General features: G+C 37.6%; 1 protein-coding gene across 1 annotated transcript in view; it reads right to left on the bottom strand.

Annotated features, from left to right (window-relative positions):
* AGBL4 (ATP/GTP binding protein like 4) overlaps nucleotides 1-22,911 on the bottom strand; it is a 1,221,291-nt gene that overhangs the window by 648,388 nt on the left and 549,992 nt on the right. The window contains exon 6 of the mRNA XM_032217563.1: nucleotides 13,881-13,920. Within this exon, the coding sequence (XP_032073454.1) occupies nucleotides 13,881-13,920 (40 nt within the window). The remainder of the gene's footprint in view (nucleotides 1-13,880; nucleotides 13,921-22,911) is intronic.

Here is a 22,911-nt window from a genome sequence, read left to right as displayed (position 1 = left end):
AGGACAATGAATATAGTCTGTTATTTTATGCTGTTTTTTGAATTGATATTTTGCCCACCTATTTTCACAGCAAACTCTATTGCAATCTAGCACAGATAAAATATCTAGGCAGTTAAAAACAGAAACACAAATAATGCTATGGTATGAAAACATTTTTATCTATTTATCTATTTGCACATCATATTAGGATTAAGACAATATATTGGGAAGTGATAGCTCCTATCTGAGTGTTTGAGGCATTAGGTAGGATCCCCAGTGATGTATATAGTGAAAAAGAGGCTTCTGAAACCAGAGGTGTCTTGATCTTGCTCAGCATAGAACATTCATCAATGGGCAGAGGAGCATGTGATCAACCTATTTCAAACTATCATACAAATTGGTCATTCCTAGCAGCAACCTAATCAGCTGGAAGCTAGAGAGGGTGTACAGCAAACAAGGAAGCTCTTGATACAAGGTATTCAGATCTCAGCTTTAAGTTTCTCCAAAACCTTGTGTTAGGTGTAATAAATTTGTATCCAGAATTTTTTTTCACTATCTGAACCAAATTATAGAGTATCATATTTGTAATGTCTTTAGCTATTTTCCACAGGCTTCACTTGATGCTGCTCAGCAACATAGACATCGAGAGACCGTATTTAGGACAAATGTCCTTCTAATAGAAAGGTGAAAATAAGTAAGAAAATTACTACCCTGAGAGCAATCAATGAAACTATTGATGAAGATAGAAGTAACTTCAGAAGCTGATTTGTTCTTAGCTCACTCTGATCTTTTGAAGGGAAGAAAATAAAGAGAAACATTGTTGCTCACACAATCCATCCATCATCTTTCAGAGCAATCTAAAAAATATTGAAGGTATGAATTTACCAACATTGCTAAACTCCTGCCGTTGAATGAGGTGCCTTGTCATTCTTCTTCTTCTTCTTCTTCTTCTTCTTCTTCTTCTTCTTCTTCTTCTTCTTCTTCTTCTTCTTCTTCTTCTTCTTCTCCTCCTCCTCCTCCTCCTCCTCCTCCTCCTCCTCCTCCTCCTCCTTCTAGTTTCCTTTTAAAAATTATTGTTAACTGGAGGTGGAGATGCTTTTATAAGTTCCTTGGAGAACAGTGGAGATTGATATAGCAGGAGTACCGGGACTATTCAGAATGGATGTACTCCTCCTACTCTTTCTGGATTGCAAAGGAACATTTTTAGCCTAACCTAATAAACACTCTCTAGCGACTAATCAGATCTTGACCCCCCAAAGCAGTGGTGGGATTCAACCAGTTCGCACCATTCGGGAGAACCAGTTTTTAACTTTCTGAGCAGTTTGGTGAACTGGTTATTGGAAGAAATCATTAGAGCAGAGAACTGATTGTTAAATTATTTGAATCTCACCACTGCTCCAAAGCAATGTTGTGTGTTTGAGTGCAGTAAATCAAGTTATTAGTTATTATCAAGTTATTAATTAGCTTTCAGCTTCAATTATAAATCATGAAATAAAGTTATGCTGCAACTCTCCCTCCGTTTCAAGCATTAGAGGCCTGACAGAAATGAATTTACTAATTCCATCAGAATTCCAACAAACAGAAGTACAGTAGAACCTCTGGTCACAACCATAATTAGTGCCATAACTTTGATTGCAACCAATTTGGTCGTGACTCAAACCTAATTTTGGAAATTTGGTGCTTGCAAAAAAAAATGGCATGGAAGGGGAAATCGACCACGAAAAAAAAAGTGCATTTTTTGGTTGGAACCCAATTTGGTCATGGTCCAAAGCGTTCATGACCAGAGGTTCTACTATATCCCATTTTTGTATCCTACTCTTATTTGTGTATCCCATTCCTTGTTACTAGAGATGTATATTCATCATAGCAACTCTTTCATTCTCTTCAGTTTATACTCTTGAATACATCTTGTTCATTTTCTCCCACATTCCATTAATATATATAGCAGTACTGTAACTGCATAAAGTTAGCCCAGATTTAAATGTAAAATCTCTATGACTTTACAATATAAAACATGTATTTTGCATTATTTAATGATCTGAGGGAACAAGACATAATGTAACATCTCAGTTGTTCCTAATATATGCAGAATTTAAACATGTCTTATATTAAACTGCATTTCTTTATTTTAGATTGTGTCCTTTTATTGTGATTCCATACATTTTTTGCTTAGCTTAGTTTGAATGAAATTATCTCCTGCTTAATGAGTAGACCAATTACTGTTCATAGAGGATGATACTGTCTCTTTAAAGGTTATTTGAAGGTTGATTGTTATCTTATTGCTTATATCTAGCAAATCTATTCAGGCTTATGAATGAATTTGACCTTTTTATAGTTACTGGAAGAAAAAAAAATAACAGAACAAAAGTTAATTTAGGACTCTATACTACAACACTTTCTCAGAGAAATGAAAGGGCATTCAAATCGATACTTGTACAATAACACTTCTGATGAATGTTTGTACCCAATTTTCTCATTTTGTGAACTTGAGATTGGAAATTTTGAATAGTTTTCAAAGACCATATTCTTTATGTGCTGTGAAGTATGTGGTATTGTGTCCAAACAATGCAAGAGGATAATCATTATAGAAGTATCACTGGGCCTGAAAAGGTCAGTTTGTTGGAAATGTCAGCTTTCAATGCAACTATGCTGGACCTTCATAGGCAAAGATCCAATTAAAGGGACGTGCCAAGGTGCATAGAAACACAATAGTGACCCAGAATAATAATATGCTATTACCAAAAGCTTTAAGTTGCTGTCATTTTAAGTATTGGAGTTATCGTTCCAAATGTACTTTCTATGAATGTTATTTATCGACCATAACCCACTTTCTGTCAGGCACATATGCACACCTGCATGAACACTTGAGATTTCCTATGTAAGGCAAATGAAAAACAAAACTCAACAAAATCAAATTACTTGTGTAATTTTACAATCCCCCTATCCCAATCTCTCTCTAAGACCTATAAATAGCAGCCAACATACTAGAATTAGATCAAACTATAGTTCTAACTATAATAGATTTAGAAAATAAAATGAATAAGAAAGAAAAATAAATAAATAAAAGAGAAAACTAAAGTGCAAAAAGAAAAAAAAGTAGAACAAAAATATAAAATAGCAAAAAAAATCAGATAAAATCTTCCAATCTTTCTATAGCAGTCATAATTACAATTTTAAATTTACATTTTCTTTAAAGTTATGTTATGACTTTCTCATATAAGATAAGTTTTTTTTTCTGTTTTTGAGAAAAAGTCTATAAGGGGTTTCCAGTCAGCAATAAATGTATAAATGTCTTTTCTCTAATTAAATGGGCAGTTTGATCCTGAGGATGCTCAAGGTTGACTCAGCCTTCCCTCCTTCCAAGGTCAGTAAAATAAGGACGCAGATTTTTTGGGGCAAAATGCTGATTCTGTAACCCGCTTAGTGAGGGCAGTAAAGCACTATGAAGTGGTATAGAAGTCTAAGTGCTATTGTTTTTGCTAAAGCAATATATCATGCCAGAGTCTACATGATACATAGCTTTTCATCCCTTTATTAAGAACACAGTGAAACCAGCTATTCTGACAATCTAGTTAAATGTACTTCACTTAAAGAACATTTCCTTCTTTTAAAAAAGGCATTCATCTCCAGAAATCCTTTTGTAAATTGCCTTTATTATTTTTATTTTTCTCAGCACGCTTATCTGCTATAAATGATTCCCACAAGACCTTAATAACTACTTCAGTCATTTAGGCCAAATGAATAACTGCCTTGGGCAGTAGATGCAAGCAGAAAAGCAGAGAGGAGAGGGAAATCTCCCCCTCCAAAAGGAATCTTGTAAATTTTCTTAATTTCAGGGAAAGTAGAATCTAAAGTGAAGGTTGAACCAAAGGATTTTTGTCAATATTTCTGCTAAGGGTGGGATCATGATCCACTATCTGGTCTGTTTTGATGATAGTTTATGAACACTGTTAGAAAGTGTATTTTTTAGAACTCATTCAAAAATGCCAATCCCAAAATGTGTTACTGTCCATATGAGAAACCTACATACACTTAGGAAACCCCCATACGGACAGTGAAACAGACTGGTTCCAGGTTGACAACTGACTGAGACAAAGCTTTATTTATTTAATCTAAATGCTGAATACATATAAAGAAATGCTGGATGGAAAGGAGATGAACATGGTTTTAAAACTGGAGAAAAAACATGAATAACCTTGGTGCGGCAATTATAAAGCCCTTGGAAAATTCTTGGATATTCAGATGCGATTATACCTCTATAATTACCTACACAGATCAGAATAGTGCAAGCAACTGTATTCCCTGTGATATTCAATGAAAACAAAATTTGGACTTAGAAAAAATATGATAGGAAAAGTATTGATGCATTTGAACTTTGGTGTTCGAGAAAGCTCCTGAGAATACCACGGACATCCAAGAAAAGAAACATATGAAGAATCATCTAATAAATGATTAGCCCGAGTTCTCACTCAAAACACAAATGACCAAATTCAAATTATCCTACTTTATGCTTTATGTTAAAGGTTTCAGCCCTTTTTTGGCCCATTTGTTGCCCCTTTTTGGCCTTCCTTCCTTCCTTCCTTCCTTGCCTTTGCCCCAGATACTATCTGGCTCCTTCCCTGCTTGCCTGCATTTGCCCCTGGCCTACCATGTGCCGCCGCACTCCAGCTGCTCTCTGGCTCCTTCCCCGCTTGCCTGCCTTTACCTGCCCTTGCTGTTTGCCTGGTAAGTTGCTATCATGTAAACGGACAAAGGGGCAGGGTAGGGGCCTCCCTCCCTTCGCTCTTTTAGAAGAAAAGGGCTGGGAATTTAAAGCCAAGCATGCCCCACAGGCCCTGCCTCGTCCACCCACACTGACAGCTCCGGGATGGGCAGCGATTTGGCTTTCCTGCTGGCTGTGCTCCTGATCCCCATCTGCTCTTCCCTTCCTGCTGCAGCTGGTGGCAGAGAGAAAGACAAACAGGTTGAGTCACTGCTGCTTGTCCCCCTCCCTCAGCCTGCATCTTCCCCCTGCCTAGACCTGCCTGTCATGGCTGCCAGTAGAGGGTGACAGCCAGAGGCTGCGAGGGTTTGCCGCCCAGATAACCCCTCCTACCCACCCACTCAGTCAGATTGTGCAAGTGCTTGGCCTCCCAGCTGCCCACCGCCCTCTGGAACAGCAGTGGCAGAGGCAGGGAACACAAGATTGGCCAGCAGTGGGGAGGGAGAAGGGGGCATCTGCTAGCAGAGAGGGGCAAGTGTGAGGTTGGTGCTTTTGGGACAAGGTGAGCCGGGAAGCATCTGGGTTTGGTTCACCTGGCTTCTCTTCCTCTCGCTGCCGTGTGTCCTCCAACTGGCATAGATGGCAACTACGGCCTCAACATATGTTGCCAGTGCTTCTGCTAAGATGCAGAGGACATTGGTTTCATTAAGGTGAGGGGGAGGGTGGCTGTGTAGCCTCAAGCCATGCACTTTTGGTTACCTACTGCCACTGCCGGTTGACACCCCCTTCATTGCCCAGAATTCTCCGGCAATGCCTATGACATCTCCTGGCTCTAATGGTCATGTGCAGGTTAGGGAAATAAATATGAAAACATGTGTAATGTACAGAAGTTATAGTTAAATGTGTGGCAGAAAGTGGGCTCTAGGTGTGTGAGGTTCAATGTATATCGTTTTAGAAGAGCTCGGTGTATGTGTGTGTGTGTACATACACATACAGTATATATAGTACCTAAAGTATCTGTTTGTGTGCCTATACACACTCTATACTATCTAATGTTATGTACACTTATGGCATATGTACATAACACTAGATAGTGTATTTTTGATGTTCAGTAGTAATAAATCAATAGGGAAATTATATCTTGTTCAGGCCTTTGAGGCGAGTGACCGGGAGGCAGGGCTGGGTGTGATGAGTGATGTCGAGTTGGCCATGACTACCCAGTCACATGACCACCCGGCAACGCCTACCCAGCCAGTCATAGGGCAGAGAACCGGTTGTTAAATTATTTGAATACCACCACTGAACAATTAAAAGAAGTAATAATTGACCTGAACAGATAGTCAGGTCATAGCTATTTTTAAAAATGTGTGGTGGTGGTGGTAGGAAATTGGCCTTTGTTATTTTTTTTTAATGAAACGAGAGTAGCAGATAGTGGGGCTGGTGATCACCAAACAAGCCTTTGGTTAACTTCTCAGCGTGGAAAACTCACTGAGCACTTCTTTTAAAACTGGCATTTGCAACAGAGTTAAAAATAAAATGAAATTATCCTTATTTCTTGGTGTTTAGCACTACACAAAGTGGGGGTGAAACATCAGGTAATACTGTGATTTAAATTACATAAATTTGACATAAGACAGTAATCTTGGTGCAACCTTCATGGGGTAGCAGATAGCAATAGCAATAGCAGTTAGACATATATACCGCTTCATAGGGCTTTCAGCCCTCTCTAAGCGGTTTACAGAGTCAGCATATTGTCCCCAGTCTGGGTTCTCATTTCTCCCACCTCGGAAGGATGGAAGGCTGAGTCAACCTTGAGCCGGTGAGATTTGAACCGCTGAACTGCAGCTAGCAGTCAGCTGAAGTGGCCTGCAGTACTTTGTATTCCTTGAAATAATGCTATTTGACCAGGATAGTGTAATTCCTAGAATCAACAGTAAGGAATTATGATGGGTTGATGGCTGACTGCATTAAGTGTATTCCCTAAACCTAGTCAGTGAATATTCATTAATACTAAAGCAGTAGTCCTATGGGCATTTATTTAAGAGTAAAACATAAGTCTTATTTAACTTGGTGGGACTTGCTTAACCATCCTCTGGTTAACTAATCTCTTCTCCTGACAATAGGTTGAGTAGAGAATATTATCTCCAGAAGTGCTTTTTACACCTTGCAAACAGATTAACACAACACCCTATTAATTTATTTGCTCTCTTTCTCAGAGTATTCTCCTCCCCCCCTCTTTCATCGGAGTCAGCCTTTATCAAGAAGTTATTTAGGGGTCCATTTTTAAATACAATAGCTTTCAGCAACAAACATGAACAGTAATTACTCAAGATGGTATGAAAACCCATTCAGGATCCCTTGACATATATTTTGATCAGAATCAATGTACTATTAATTAGCATGGATTATCAAGAAGAGCTAGAGCATGAGTTTCAGTAGAGAACAACTTTCTGTCACATTTTATTACCCTGTATCATTTTTACTAATAGGTATATTGTAGCTCCATGACTTTGAGTTCACATTATTTTCATGCTTCAATTAGTAAGAAGCAGACAGAACAATCAAGACAGTAATGGGAATAGCTTTTTGGAGAATTGTTAAGAATGAAAGTTACTTTTTTTTCTTCAAACCATATTTAAAGCTGTTCTTGTTATCTAATTTTATATGGCAGTTTCCAAAGCAATGATATTATAGTAGCAAAGCAAACCTCAATCAATATAGTAGAATGGTAAAGCCTTCATACCATCTCATTTTACTCTAAGAGGGTTAGCTTATTATTTTCTAACCAGTGAAAATTAACTGAGCAATGCAGAAGAACTATTTCTGTAATTTTAACAAGTCAGAATCAGAACTTGGTATGAAGTCAGATGAGAGTTATGCATTTCTGAGCTATGAATTAACAAAATAGGTTGACTTACGACCTCAGCTGACCCTGGAATTTTAGTTATAAGTCATTGCAGTCATTAAGTGGGTCATCATATGACTTGATTTGAATTTACAATTGTGAATTACCATGGTCATTAAGCAAATGGTGTGTTCATTAAGTGAATCGAGTATATCCAATGAACACTTTTACAGTTTTAGTAAAAAATTGTAGTCATGTGACCATGGGACAAGATTCCAAAATCGTGTGTGTGTGTGTGTGTGTGTGTGTGTGTGTATAAGAATCATGACTTTGAGGGCAGGGCATAAGTAGCTTTTTTGAAATCCCTTGTTACTGAATAGTCATTAAGCAACTAGTCATTAAATGAGGACTTAATGAGGACAATCACATAACTTAATGATCATTTTTAAAAGAAAAGTAGATGTTCAAAATGTTACAGATATATTATTGTAAAAGCCTGTTCATGGACTCTTTCATAGACTTGAATAAGATTATCTAGAAAAATAATCATAAACTGAATAAAGATGTAAAAAAAAATTTAAAAAAAATCCAGCAACCAGCCCTCAAAATTAAGTTTTTGGCAATGATCCTGTGCAAAAAGCCCCAGAAAATGAGTAATTTCTAATGCTTCTAACTAAGAACCTACATTGAATTCAATGATATTCGGAAGCAAACCAACCTTAAGAGACAAGGTACAGTAACCACTGTGTTCTTTCTTTGTCCATCCTGAGAGGACTTCAATCTAAAACAATTGCTTCTGGATAAAATAGAAATGACTCCAAAAGGTGGAGCTCTCATTTCACAATCAGGAGGTTGTGAGTTCGAGACTAGGTAAAGGCAGATGTAGGGTCTCCTGCTTGGGCAGGGGGTTGGGCTAGATGACCTGCAAGATCCCTTCCAACTCTGTTAATCTGTTCCTTCTGCTGTATTCTAAAACCATTTCAATTGTAGATGAAAAGGGGGTGTAATTATCTCCCATGCTAAAGTTGATATTTTCACGACAAAAGAATATCTGATGTAATGCTAGTAATCTTCTCAGACTTTCTTTTGTGTAGTTGACCTCAAACATGAATATAAACTGGCCCTTAAGCCATGGAATATTTTCTTTTATCTCCTACAAAATTGCTGCCCTCTCATTGTTTCACAAGAAACAGAACACTACTGGAAATGACTAAACAGTCTGCTTCTCATTTTCAGACCAGCAAAAACTAGAGAAAAGTAATTTGGTTGTATCTTATTTGTAAAAATAGATTGCCCGTTATAGGTAAAGAAGCAATATAATTTCAATTATGAAATGGAACTAAACCCAATGTTAAACACTTTACAATGCTTGGATCTGAAGTAAGCTTATGTTCCAATAAACAAAAGAGGAAACTAAATTTTAGAAGTGATGAAGATATATTTATTGGTTATAAGCTGAGCTGCAAAGGATAGTGTCCTTGATCCTACCACATATGCAGCTAAATTACATAGTACTTTGATAACCAAATAGTAACAGAATCCCAGAAATCAATTGAGGTATTTCAGCAATAGATGAAACTGTGCCAAAGCCTCAATAAGAGTAAGTGATTCTGCAGTTGTCATCAAAGAAGTCATGGTGATGTTTGATAGAAGCAGAGGACCTGAATGTGAAGGGGCTACCAAAATTGAGGCAGAGATAAGATGATCAGGCAGACGCACAAACTGGTAGGATCCCCACATATCCTCTCATCTCCTCTTCACAATAAAAAGAATACACCAGAGCTTCCTACAAACGGCATTGTGTTTTGGGATTGAGCAAACACATTGCTTCAATTTATGAGTGGTTTATTTATAAATAGTACCTTTTTAAAGTAGAAATGCACCTGGAGAGTGAGAACATGTGAACGCTCCAGAAAAATACAGAGTGGTTTTTGCCTGAAAGCTGGATGTGGCACAGGAAGTTTAGAGTTCAACCCAGAGTCAAACCACAGGAGACAAAGTGAACCTAAAATACATTAAAAGATTATTTAAATGGAGTGAGGGGAAGTAGGAGAATTCCCTGAAGTAGGCAACCAAGAGTCAACCAGCAGAGCTCCTATAGCAGTAATGCATCAGTCACAGATGGTTAGTTGGTTGCAGCACTCTTTTGGCCTTTTCCCACCTGCACTTCACTGTGTCCTAGACATGACCTGGTAACATCTTTTTTTCTGCCATGTCTGCACAGCATCCTTAATCTCATCAGAGTTTTAAATCATTCTTAGCTGTATCACCATTAAGGTAGTGTTTCCCCACTCCCAAGAGTAGTTTCAAGATATATGAAATTTGTTATTTTTTTTATCACGCATCACCCTGGAACTGACTGACTTTGACTATAAAGAAAGAATAGAGGCAGGACAGGGGTTAGCATAGTTAGTTACTATTGTTTTCTGCAGACTCAAGCATTATTTGTTAGAGCTATGGTATAGCTCAGTAGTGGGGAAAAGAGTCTTTACTTTCTCTTCCCAGGAAGAGAAAGTCCTTGAGTCATGTGTTTACTCAACTGCTGTCTTCTCCCTCCACCATCCCGAAGGATTTCATCCAATCTAAGTTAATAGCAGGAGGGATATCCTTTGTTTAGTATACTTGCCTGGAAAACAAAACCCCTGCATGGATACATACAAAGTCCAATTGCAAGCCACCAAATTAGCCCAACAGAGCCAAGACACTTTAAACAATGCTGCTTATTCTTTTATATTTACCAGGTTTTGCTCAAAAATGGAGGAAAATGTTCTCTTTTTGAAAACAGTTTTTAGAACATTGATTTTATTCTGAGAACCCAGCACACAAAATGGATGTTCTGTTGTACCTTTATACTATTTGCTCTTTCTTTGTGACCACGTATATAAAAATCATTTTAAAATAATTGAAATAAAGCCAAAATCTCCCCACTTGGTAGAGTAATGAATATCCTGACTTTCTGTATCTTTCTGAAGAACTGGAGGCTTGCATCCTGTTCTTTTCTGTAATTCCCAGACACAGCAGAGAACGAAAACAGAACTCTTGTATGCACAGTCAACACTCTGTCACTAAGGTATGTCTTCAATAGTGGATTTAAACAATTCATTCTTAAATTTTAAGAATGATGATTTATAATAAACCATCTTCATATTTTCCCAGATTTTCACTGTGAACTAGATAGTTGCATAGAAGAGAGAAAGAAATTCCTCTTGTCTGTTTCTTTGTATGGATTACAGCATCTGTAGTTTGAATTCTTATAAGCATTTAAGCATTATTTTGTTCCTCTCTTCTAAAATAAAAGAACTGAGAATAGAATTTGGGTTGCAGCAATAACCTAGACAAAGCTGTAGCCAATTTTTTTCTTATGGACATTGCAGCAGCACAGAACTTTGCCACTGCATACGTGGTAACCTGGTTAGTGTCCTGGAGGAGAAAGCCTAGATAAAAATTGTCTGCCCTCCCTGGCAATCTCTCTAATAAGGGGAAAATATATGCAGACCTACAAACTCTGTATAGCTCGCAGTGTAATAGTACATGTGAATTATCTTCCACTTCTCCTTTACCACATATACAAACGCGTTCGGCTATAGGTGTTCTCTTATACCTGCCCTGGAGGAGTGCTGAAGGAAGAATGTTAAATCTGGCTCTGAAGAAAGCTATTCTTTGTTTTGGAGAGATCACGTCATTTAGATATCTTGCCGATTCCCACACACCCTGTTTGATTCTGTCCCTATTGTGGAAAGGCAACCTATTTAGTTCTTCTTGGAACTCCATGTTCCTCATTCTATTGATTACTACTTGCTTTGCTTGCTCATAGCCTAGGGACATTAAGAATAATGGTGAAAGCCCATAAGAGCCTAGCTTATGATCAGTTGCTTGTTTCCAGGGGGAAGGGAAATTGTCAGTCAACACTAGTGGGGACAGTCCCCCTGGAAAGAAATGCATTTTAAGCCAATAAATGACCATCATCTTCCAGGTTCTTACTTGAATTTGAGGCATGCCTGTCTCAATTCTTAACTGGGCATTTGGAGTTCCATTGGGAGCAACTAAGATGGCTCGCAGGAATTTTGTTTGAATGGTTTCTAACAAGTCTCTCTTTGCAAGGATTCCTGTTTGTGCCACATAAAGAATTTGTGCCAATGTTTTGGCCTCAAAAAGTTTTAAGGCAGCAGGTACTAAGTGACCTCCACCTGTATAAAAGAAATGTTTGATTGCATTTCAGGACCTAATGGCTACTTGCAATGTGTGATCCAGGTGTGCCTTCCATGTCCCTAGCGAGTGGAAAACCACACCAAGGTATCTAAATGTTCTAACCTGTTCCAAACTATATCCTTCTATTTGCCAGGAGTATTGGCGTGGTCCTTTAGCAAAAACTAAAATTTTTGATTTATCGAAGTTAAGGACCAGCTTGTTTTGCCTGCAATAGCCGAGTGTTGCCCTAATTGCTCTCTTCAGTCCTATGGGGGTTTGTGAAATGATAGCGGCGTCATCAGCATATAAGAGAATTGGCACTTTGCGTTGTGCTAGGTTAGGAGGATGGAAATCCGGGTTCTGTAAAAGCTCAATCAGGGGATTAATATAGAAGTTGAAGAGGGAGGGGGACAGGATACAACCCTGCCGTACCCCTTTTTGTACCCTTACTGAGCCAGTTAAACTCCCTTGGGGATTGCACCTCACTTTCAGGGTGGAATTGGTATACAATTTTTGTATGAGGAAGAGGAGGCGTTTATCGATAGTGGTGCATTTTAACTTCTCCCAGAGGGTGATCCTGGATATTGAATCGAAGGCTTGTTTAAAATCCAGGAAGGCCACAAAAAGAGAGGATTTTTTTTTATGTGTGTATTTTGTACTAAATGGTGGAGTACCAAGGTATGATCCACCGTCGATCTTCCTTCTCTAAAACTGGCTTGTTCGTCTTTAATTATCCCCCCTGAAATTAGCCAATCTTGAAATTTATAATTTAGGTGTTTACTGCAATTTACTAATAACGTTTAGAAGACTAATGGGTCTGTAGTTGCCTGGGTCATATCTATTCCCTTTTTTATAAATTGGTATGATAATTGCTACTCCCCAATCTCTAGGCATATGGCCTGTATTGTCTATAAATATAAACAGTGACGCTAAAAGTGGAGCCCACCAATTGGCGTTCTTTTTAATTATTTCTGGCAGGACATTATTAGCTCCGGGTGCCTTATTAGCCTTTAGGGCTCCAATCAACCGGGATATCTCTTCTGGTGTAACAGGGGGCCAGTGAGGAGTGTGGTCTAAACCTTCATTCAGAAATTCAGAAATAGTTGTGATCAGGCATATATGTTTGATCTCACAAAAAAGAGATATCTGGGTCCTAGCATCCAATTGAGAGGTAGCAATGTTGACTTCAGTATCAATATTTAAATCCAGTTTCTTAGCTGCAAGGACAAACAACTTAAAACAATGCATTTTACAGTAACTGCTTTGGTGACAAGAAACAATGTCAGGCACAGCCCGAGAATGACACATAACAATCCAGTCAAAATTCAGTTCTTCATTTTCCCACACCATATAAACAGAATCTTGCCTGATTAAACCTATACCACTGTAACCCTAACAGTTATACACTGGGGAGCTCTAACAAGTGGCTGTTCTAAATCTCTTTCTCGTTTTCCATTTCAGTTCCAAGTTGTGTTATCTCTTGTCAATTCCACCTCTTTGGAATGTCCTTCTTCCACTTCTCTATAGTCCATCATACCAACACCACTTTTTAGATACAATCCATCACAGTCATCATGCCTTGACTCCACAAGAATCATACTGCTCCTCTAAGCACTTGCCAGAAAACCAAGAAATAGTTACATCCAAACAGTTAGTAGCATGATTAAATTCCACTATATTAAATAAATGGTCACATTATAGGCTTTTGGAAGCCTCTTTAAGAGAGAGAGAGACGAAGTTAAAGCATCTTCCAAATCATACTATCAATTCTCCCTTGCCACAATATGGAAAAGTAATATAGGTTCCCTCTGATTTTTAGTAAATATCTAACGCTACTGCTACAGAAAGTTAAACAGAATGTTTCTGTGATCATTGAACATACCTTGTGAATTATATTATATCTACCCTGCAGACATACCACTAAGATAACCCCCGAGAGGTTTATAGAAATATCAACACTCAAATTCACAGAGTAAAGGTCGGAAGACGCAGTTCCATGAAAGGATAAATGCCTGGGGCTTTACCAAACACAATATAGCTGTCAGTTGTTATTATGTTAAAGATTTTCTGGGGAACAGTGTTTTTCATTTTGCATGTCAGAGAAGGGATAAAGAGACACTCTCTTTAAGAAAACATAGGGGGCGAGGAACTGAGCTTTGTACTCACCAGGGTTGGTTATAGTCAAGAGGTCAAGTTGCCGCTGTTGCTGAAAAAGAAATGATAAAAGGAGTTGCTGAAAGATAGCCAATTTTAGCAGGTCAGTTTAGATGTAAAATGCTACTGTTCTGACATTTGTAATAGAATTAATTACAAGTTACATGGCTCACCATTATGAAAGCCATGTGTGTCTAGCATTGACTTCTGAATGCTCCCTAATTTGTGTTCTTAAGGGTGTTAGTAATTAAATTGATGTTAAATGTATACACATATATCTCTGTTTAGATTTTTTTTCCTGCTTCAAACAAAGGAAGCATTTAATACATCAACCAAGCAGTAATAAGGAATGACTTAGGGAATTGATGCCCAGGATTCAATGTTCAAGTAATCTTAATTAACATTCTTTGTTTGAACTCTTTTTAATTATCTGTATTTTGTGTAGGTATGTCAGTGGACCAACATCTCTGTAGAACGAATGAAACTGATGCGAATTAAAAATGAAAGGAAAGAAGCACTTGCTGCTTTCCCAAATTATTTTGTTTGCAAATTTCATTGCAGTTTACTACAGATATTTATGATGGCAGCACTCCCATCAAAGTAATCTGATGCAAAATATCAATTTTTATACTACAAATACAAATCAGTTAATGTAGTCTGATTTCTAAAATATGTCATCACTAATTTTTGTGGGATTCCATTACAACAATCCAATAGGTTTGCCACAGGTACTGATTGCTAAAAAAAATTGTAATTCTCCCATACTAATAATTGTTTTAAACAAAGTAGGGTGGTTTTTTTTTTAAAAAAAATTCCATATTCCTCACAATTGTTACAGCTTTTTTATCCTTAGTTTCCAATATGCCATAGGACTACTCTCCAAGGATACCTCAAATGCATAAAGAATAAAAGTTGGATTTTGCTTGAAATTTGAGGTCTTTAGATCCAGCTCTTTGTGTAGCCCACAGTCCAGAAATATATGAAAAGAAAGTGTTTTTGTATTTAGACGTCTTGCAGGAATATTTGTTTAAGGATATAAAATATAGACCTGGAAATAAATAAAAAATCCAAAACTTTATATACTTGTTCCTCCCCTTTTCATAGTATCATATTAATGTTTATTTGCCATTTATTTTTCTCTGTTAGGCCTCCTAATAGTGTTCTTTCTAAATTCTTCTGGTCCTACATTTATGTAGCACTAGCATTACAGAATACACCATCCACTTTAATTTATCTTTCCTCATCTGTTCAATAATGTCTGTGTTACTTTCATTTATTGTCAGACCTATTGATCCTCTTCTAATCTAATTCTCATCATTATGCTGTCTCTATTCTTTTAGTGACACTTGGAAGTCCTTGAGAATGGGAAGCATGCCTTCATGAGCACTAAACTAAAAAAGTTCTCCTTTCGCCAACTTCTGTTCATTCAGTCTCATCTATGTGAACTGAAAGTTTCAGTATTTGTGTAATCAAATCAGTGGTGAGTTGCAGGCGATACGCCCCGGTACGGGCATACCAGAGCCTGCCCGGAGCATAGGGTACCGTTCAGTTCCGGTGCTCCGGAGGGCCCACCCACCCACTCGAGCTCCTTACCTGTCCTTTAAGTCTTTGGCACTTCTGCGCACGTGCATGGCACGTACGGCGCCTGCACGATGCTCCGCTGAGCAGCTGGAGCATCACGGAGGCTTGCTGAGGCGTCACAGGTACGATGCATGCACGTGCCCATGTGGGCGATGCCAGGCCTGTTCCCACAGGTTGGAACGGGATCCGGAACCCACCACTGAATCAAATGTTATCTAGTGAATGAACACAGTTCCCAGATGCTACATGAACCTCTCTGACAAGTAAAGGATTATGCATCAGTTTGGATTCAAAGGCAAAAAAGATGCTTTAGAGCACCTGCCTGCAATTCCTAAAATTAAACATGTCCTTTCCTAGGATCATATGGAAGTTGTGGAGGGCTGTCATACAATCCTGAGAAATGGTGCAGCTACTTTCAGCAGTTGCAGATAAGTACATTTGCACTATATGAACCACAAATCTTTTTTTTTTAGCCTTTGGATCCTAAATCCTAAGACTCAGTTCCTCCTTAGAACAAAAATAACAAAAATTTATAATTAATAGGTTTGTATTTTTTTGTCATGAAAACTCCATTATCTTGTTCTTATAAATTTAACTTGTTGTTGTTATAAATTTAACTTGTTGACTTGTTAAATTTATCTTGTTCTTATAAATTTAACTTGTTCACTAGACAAATTATAAACCAATATTGATTAATTGCCATCAAATTGATGTTGAGTCTTAGCAACCACACAGATTTTCCCCATGAATAAACCAATAGAACATCTAATATCTTTTGTAATAAATCTGTAGTCCTTTTCTCATTGCCACTGCTTCCATTCCCTAACTTTTCAAAAACCGTTTCAAATTACCACAGTCTTCTTTATTTAAGCTGACCTGAAAAGAACCCCAAGGCCACATGAGGCTATTGATTCTGTTAGAGATGTGGATCCAACAGTCACTTGAGTTTTCAGAACCTCATGACCCACTGAAAAAAAGGAAGAAGTGGGATAGAGACAAATAATTATGGATTTACTAAGTCCTTTGCTTGTCTGTACTCTTTAGAAATGTTCCAGATCTTTGGCTAACACATTATTAATCTGAGGTAACTTTTTTTCTGCCATTTTGCTAAAGTTAACACATGAAGTACATACCCTTGGACTATCCTCCTGGTGGGATATGGTAAGGATATGGCTTTGCCTATATACATAATGTATTTCCTGTAAATAAATCTTCTCTTCCTTATAATAAAACCTATCTATCTATCTCTCACAGTTTCTCTCCCTCTCCACACACACATGAAAAGACGACATTACATTTCTATCTGAATCTTGATAAAGCTAGGAATACATTTGCTCCTATGCTGAAAAGATATGGTATCTGGAAGCATTGCAGTTGTCATAGTTTGTTCTCTAAGTTGCTCACAAGAATCTGTTCTTCCTAGTTATAGCTTTCTTTGCTTCCTTCTTATCTTTATCCCATACATAATTTATATTCACAACAAAAGTTAAAATGAATTTTATAATAGCCTGTCTACTTCAATTCCTGCAAAGGAACCACCTCTCTGTATCTTAATTCTGGAGCTATCATTACTCAGAATATTTAAATAGAATCCACATACCACAATCCATCAAATACTGTTATTATTCCATTGTATTTCATTCTAATAACTACACTGTTGTTCTTCACCTCAAATTCAAATTTAAATATATCGATTTGTCCCTGAATATAGCTGTACTTGGCTGACCTTAAAATACTTTATTGTTGAAATTCTTTATTACATTTTTCTGTTTTAAGACTTTAAACTTTGAGCATTCTTTTAACCTTTTCTCCTGATAATATATTCCCTCTTTTTCTTCCCTTTCAGCAGTTAAAGTCTCTTCCTTGGCATTGATGCCCTTAGGGACTTTTGCTGACTTTTCAATTTAATGGTAGCCATAATTAACTCAGGGTGAGAACAAAAAGTACAAAGAAAGTATTATTTTGTGTAAATTAACAAATTCATTTAAGATTAGATTATCTTCAAGATAGCTCTCACTACTTTTTTGTTCTTTGTTTCATTATCTAAAACTCTAAGCCCAAATGAAACACATCATAAACAGGTCAATTCTTTTCTTATCACAAGATGTGTTCACAGAAGCTTTATTCAAAGATATTTCAATACAGTTGAACACTAACTCTTCTGAAAACTATGCAAGAGACTTCTAAACTGCAGATTTTTAGTAACATTCTCTACCTATCAAGTAAATTAATTTCTCTACTCCCTCTTTAAATTCTGTCAAATAGAGCTAACTCACTTCACCTGGTTTCTTTACATTTGTTCAGAAGAAGATATAGGGTTCTCACATCCTCCCATCACAAACTTAACCTCCTTCCATTTCAGCTGGAAGAATTCTATTTAATTACAGGCTAGCTCCATCAATTCATTGATTGCTTTATAGAAGAAGAAATGCCCTTTCAACTGAGCCAATCTTATTAGCAGCTCTAATTCCTTTTAGATTTCCTCTTTGCTCTTCTCAACTACACAGTTACTGTAACTCTTGCTTTGTAAAAAGAAGGTTGCTGGTTTGAAACATAACAGTAGTGAACATTAATTTAATTACTATTTTATTTCTAAAACTGGCTTCTTTTTTCCTCTGATTTATTTTAAAATAAGTGTTTTGATACACTATTTCACTATTTTTCCAGCCACCTGAGAGGTAATAGTATTTTACTCCCAGAACACACAGACATAGAATAGAATAGAATAGAATAGAATAGAATAAATAGAATAGAATAATAGAATAGAATAGAACTCTTTATTGGCCAAATGTGATTGGACACACAAGGAATTTGTCTTTGGTGCATAAGCTCTCAGTGTACATAAAAACATACATTTGTCAAGAATTGTAAGGTACAACATTTAATGATAGTCATAGGGTACAAATAAGCAATCAGGAAACAATATCAACATAAATTGTAAGAATACAAGCAACAAAGTTACAGTACTGCAGTCATGAGTGAGAGGCGATGGGTGATAGGAACGATGAGAAGACTAATAGTAAAACTAATGCAGCCTTAGTGAATAGTTTGAGAGTGGGAGGGAATTATTTGTTTAGCAGAGTTCAGGGGAAAAAACTGTTCTTGTGTCTAGTTGTCTTGGTGTGCAGTGCTCTATAGCATTGTTTTGAGGGTAGGAGTTCAAACAATTTATGTCCAGGATGCAAGAGGTCTGTAAATATTTTCATGGCCTCTTTTTGACTGGTGCAGTGTTCAGGTCCTCAATGGAAAACAGGTTGGTAGTAATTATTTTTTCTGCAGTTCTAATTATCCTCTGAAGTCTGTGTCTATCTTATTGACACATACAAAGACATACATACAGATAAATTGTTTCACATATACTTACTTTCAGAATTTACACTTACACTTCATACAACATACATTCGGCTTAATACTATTAAGACACATTCTACTTAATACTGTTAGTAATTGAAATTTAATAATGTGTATACAAGAATCAATTGGATGTGGTGGTTAAGGCATCAGATTAGAAGCTGGGAGAGTGAAAGCTCTAGTGTAGGGGTGTCAAACTCACAGCCTGCAGGCCAGATGCATTATGTGCTGGCTCCATCCCCACCCGGTTTAGCAAAGGGGGGGGGGAATCCTGATACGTCACGTGATGATGCCGTGACAATGCGAGTTTGACACCCCTGCTCTAGTACAATTCAAGGCATGAAGCAACCGGGTGATTTTCAGCCAGTCACTCTCTCACATAAAATATCACACTCCATCACCAACTAATCTTGTCTTTTAGTTTTAAAAAATGCAATTCTTTATTCATATAATGCAGCATCAATTCACACTTTCCTTTATCTTTATTATTAGATGTAGCTATTCATCATCTAAAAATAAACTAATAATATTAAATTAAATTTAAATTGAATTAAAATTTTTCACATTCTTCATGTTTTTTTTTAATTTCAATAGCATAGATATATATACCTTAATTATTTATTATTAGACGGGAATCAATCTCAAGATGCATAAACAGAGACTAACCATACAGGTACATTAAGCTCAACTCCTGAATGTATGAACAAATATTTGCTGTTCTGCTTTATTTGTATAACAACCTTTTTCCATTTCCAAGAATATTCTGATAATCTCTTTGGTTATAGCCAATCATCTAATCCATTGTCTTTTCCATTTGCTTCTTTCAACCTTGCAAGCATAAATGTTTTAATTATCAGAAATCTTCCACAATTTGTTGCATTCTTTGCAAGATTCCTGTGATTTCTCTGATTCAAAAGACTCAGAACAAACTCTTCTCATTTTACTTTTATTATATTTTTCTATTGGTTAATTGATGGAGATGTTACTTGATGCCAGAAGTCATTGGTTACTCATTTTATATCCTGTCTGTTGTCCACATTTTCATTCCCCATTTTCTGCTATCATGAGAGATTGCTGTGAAAACCATTTAAATAGTCTTCTTTGACATTTCTGGAATAGTATATTATGCAGTCATCTGAGCGATATGATATACCATTTACATGTGAGAAATCACACTCTGCCACAGAACTAATGATTCACTGATTATATATATATAATGCCGTGCACACACACACATACATACATACATACATACATACATACATACATACTTTATATACTTTAAAATAATACGCTGATGGTAGAGTCGAAAGGTGACGACCAACTGAGCCTGAGGGTGGGGTAAAACACATCATCAGTCTGGAGTTTCTGTGCCTATAAGAGACCTTAGTCTGCTCCCTTTGAAGTCCTTTGACTCTTATCTGGTGCCAATTTGCTTTGACCATCAGTAGATAAGATTCTTGTGTGTATAGGTAGCATGGAATAAACTTGCAGTGCTTTTGAACTCTATCCTGGCTCCTGATTTCTTTCACCTGACAGTATTTATAATATAGGATTAATTCATTTCTTCATTAAGCAACTGTCCTAATGTGGAGAAAATAGATGGATAAGTTCTAACTGATAACAATGAGGCACTACTGTCAATATCTAATATTCTTCCCATGAACTATGCAGGCTACTTTCAATTAGCTGGACCTGTATCTTTCTATTCCTTTATGTTGTTTATCCAAGTGAAATCATTTTTTACTCTAGCGATTTCCCTGGGCTGAGTTACTGTCCTCTTTTTCTAATGTTTTACTTTGTGAAGCAATTATAACTAAGGCAATTCCATTTGAAAACAGCTTTTAACCATCTGCCAGGCCTTTGAAAGATGAAGTTCTACTTCTTACAGAGTTAACTTTTAAAACATTAAAAGCTTTATTTTGGTGCCAGTAACATACATATTTTCCCACAGCCAGAAGTTTCATTAGATAAAATTACTAAGTCACAGTGTTATTGCTGTGTCTTTGACATCAATTACTATAATACCAATACAGATAACTCTAGTGACACAAACAAAATTAGATGTGAATGTGAGGAATAAGCAGTGGGAGCTAATAAAATGTGTGTTAAACAGCTACTTATTTCAAAGAAATAATAAACAGCATAAAAACAATAAGGGCCACATGTGGTGCTGTTAACATAAAAAGAATCTATATAAGATATAGATTACTTACTTCAGTATGGAAGAACTGCCCCTTAGTTGTCAGGCTATGTGTTGTATTATGTAATGCTAAATAACAAGAAAAGCATTCTGACAGAAAATATATAGATTAGGGAAGGCAATTATTAACCATTAAAAACCTGCCCTTTCTTGAGAAGATGGGATATGCTATTCAATGAATTTCTAATTAGAAACAAATTGCAGCTGTTCATAGCAGTAATAGGATATTGACTCACCTACTATTTGTTTATGGGTGTATCAATAATAGAAATAGGGATATTTTCACCATTCTAAAACTGATAGTTCAGATCAATTTATCTAAAATCAACATAGGGCACTTTCTTCAACCAAGGAGAAGCCTTTTTTCCCCCTTGTCTTATCATCCAATTTTTAAGGTGTACTGAGTCTGTAATTGTTACTTTTAAGAGTTGCTTTTTGGTGATGTGAACCTACCTTGGTCACTCCCTAGATCCAGAATGTTGCCCTAGACACATCATAACCATGGGGAAGAATTACTCTCCATATGATATTGACCATTGGCTTACTTGAACTGTGCACTGTGGGCGAGTCCAAGCATGGGTTAAATTAGTCTGGTTGCCCTAGGACTGAGGTAATCTTTTTCCTTAGCCACGCCTCCTGGTCCTCCTTAATGCCAGATTTTTGACAAGTTCTGGAACCATAGAAGGCTGATGATGCGATAAAAAAACAGAGTTGATGTGATGGCCCCAAATCACTGGACCCGAAGACCCTGGGCGGGTTTGGACTCTTCTGCAGTGCACAGAGAAGGAACCTTCAGATAAGCCAATGATCATTCTCCTGTGCACTGCTTGGGGACATACCCAAGTTAATTGTCACTAGGGCAGGAAGAAGGTCTGTCCTGGGAGTTGGTCGTGGAAACAACCCCCTGCAGAACCTGCCTGCCGAATGCTACCTCAGCAAACATGTCCAATTTATAGTTTCTGACAAAGGGCGATGGGGATGACCATGTTGCCGCTCTGCAGAGTTCATCTATTGTAGCCTGGGTTGCCCAGGCAGCGGTGGTGGCGGCGCTCCTCATAGAGTGATTGGTGATATGTTGAGGAACATAGTGATGTACTGCAGCCACTTCAGCTGACTGTTATCTGCAGTTCGGCGGTTCAAATCTCACCGGCTCAGGGTTGATTCATCCTTCCATCCTTCCGAGGTGGGTAAAATGAGGACCCAGACTGTGGGGGCAATATGCTGACTCTGTAAACCGCTTAGAGAGGGTTGAAAGCCCTATGAAGCGGTATATAAGTCTAACTGCTATTGCTCTTGCTAACCGCTATAGACTGGTGCTCATATGCAGCCGTGATGCATGCCCTCAGTCATCTGCCGACAGTTGAAGATGTTACCTTTTGTCTCATGGATCCGGGCTGGAAAAACACAAAAAGGGCCTCGGACCTGCGGAATTCTTCTGTCCCTTTAATGTATCTTCGCAGGGCCTGTCTGATGTTCAGAATATGCCAGACCTGTTCCCTTTGGTGTCTGGGGTGTGGGCAAAAGTTTGGTAAAATTACCTCTTGCACCCTATGAAACCATGTGTGTTAACTTTTGGGATGAAGGTGGGTCCAGACGAAGCACAACTCTGTCCAAATGTATAATACAAAGATCCTCTTGGACAGACAGGGCCGCCAGTTCCGATATTCTCCTTGCAGATGTTATAGCAATAAAGAAGACTGTCTTAAGCGTGAGGTGTCGGAGGGAGGATGCACGAAGATGCTGGAAGGAAGCTGAAGTTAGAGCCTGTAGAACAACTGATAATTGCCAGGTTGGGTACCAGTGGACCACCAGACAGTGCAGATTGGAGGCATCCTTGAGAAAGCAGTCTGCTGAGGGGCTGAGCCGAATCTCCAGATCAAACGATGGATAGTGCAGCGACCTGATGGC

Source organism: Thamnophis elegans, chromosome 5 (genome assembly GCF_009769535.1).
Source record: "Thamnophis elegans isolate rThaEle1 chromosome 5, rThaEle1.pri, whole genome shotgun sequence".
Lineage (NCBI taxonomy): Eukaryota > Metazoa > Chordata > Lepidosauria > Squamata > Colubridae > Thamnophis > Thamnophis elegans.
Note: the sequence above shows the minus strand (reverse complement) of the source record. Positions and strands in the feature narration are given on the sequence as shown.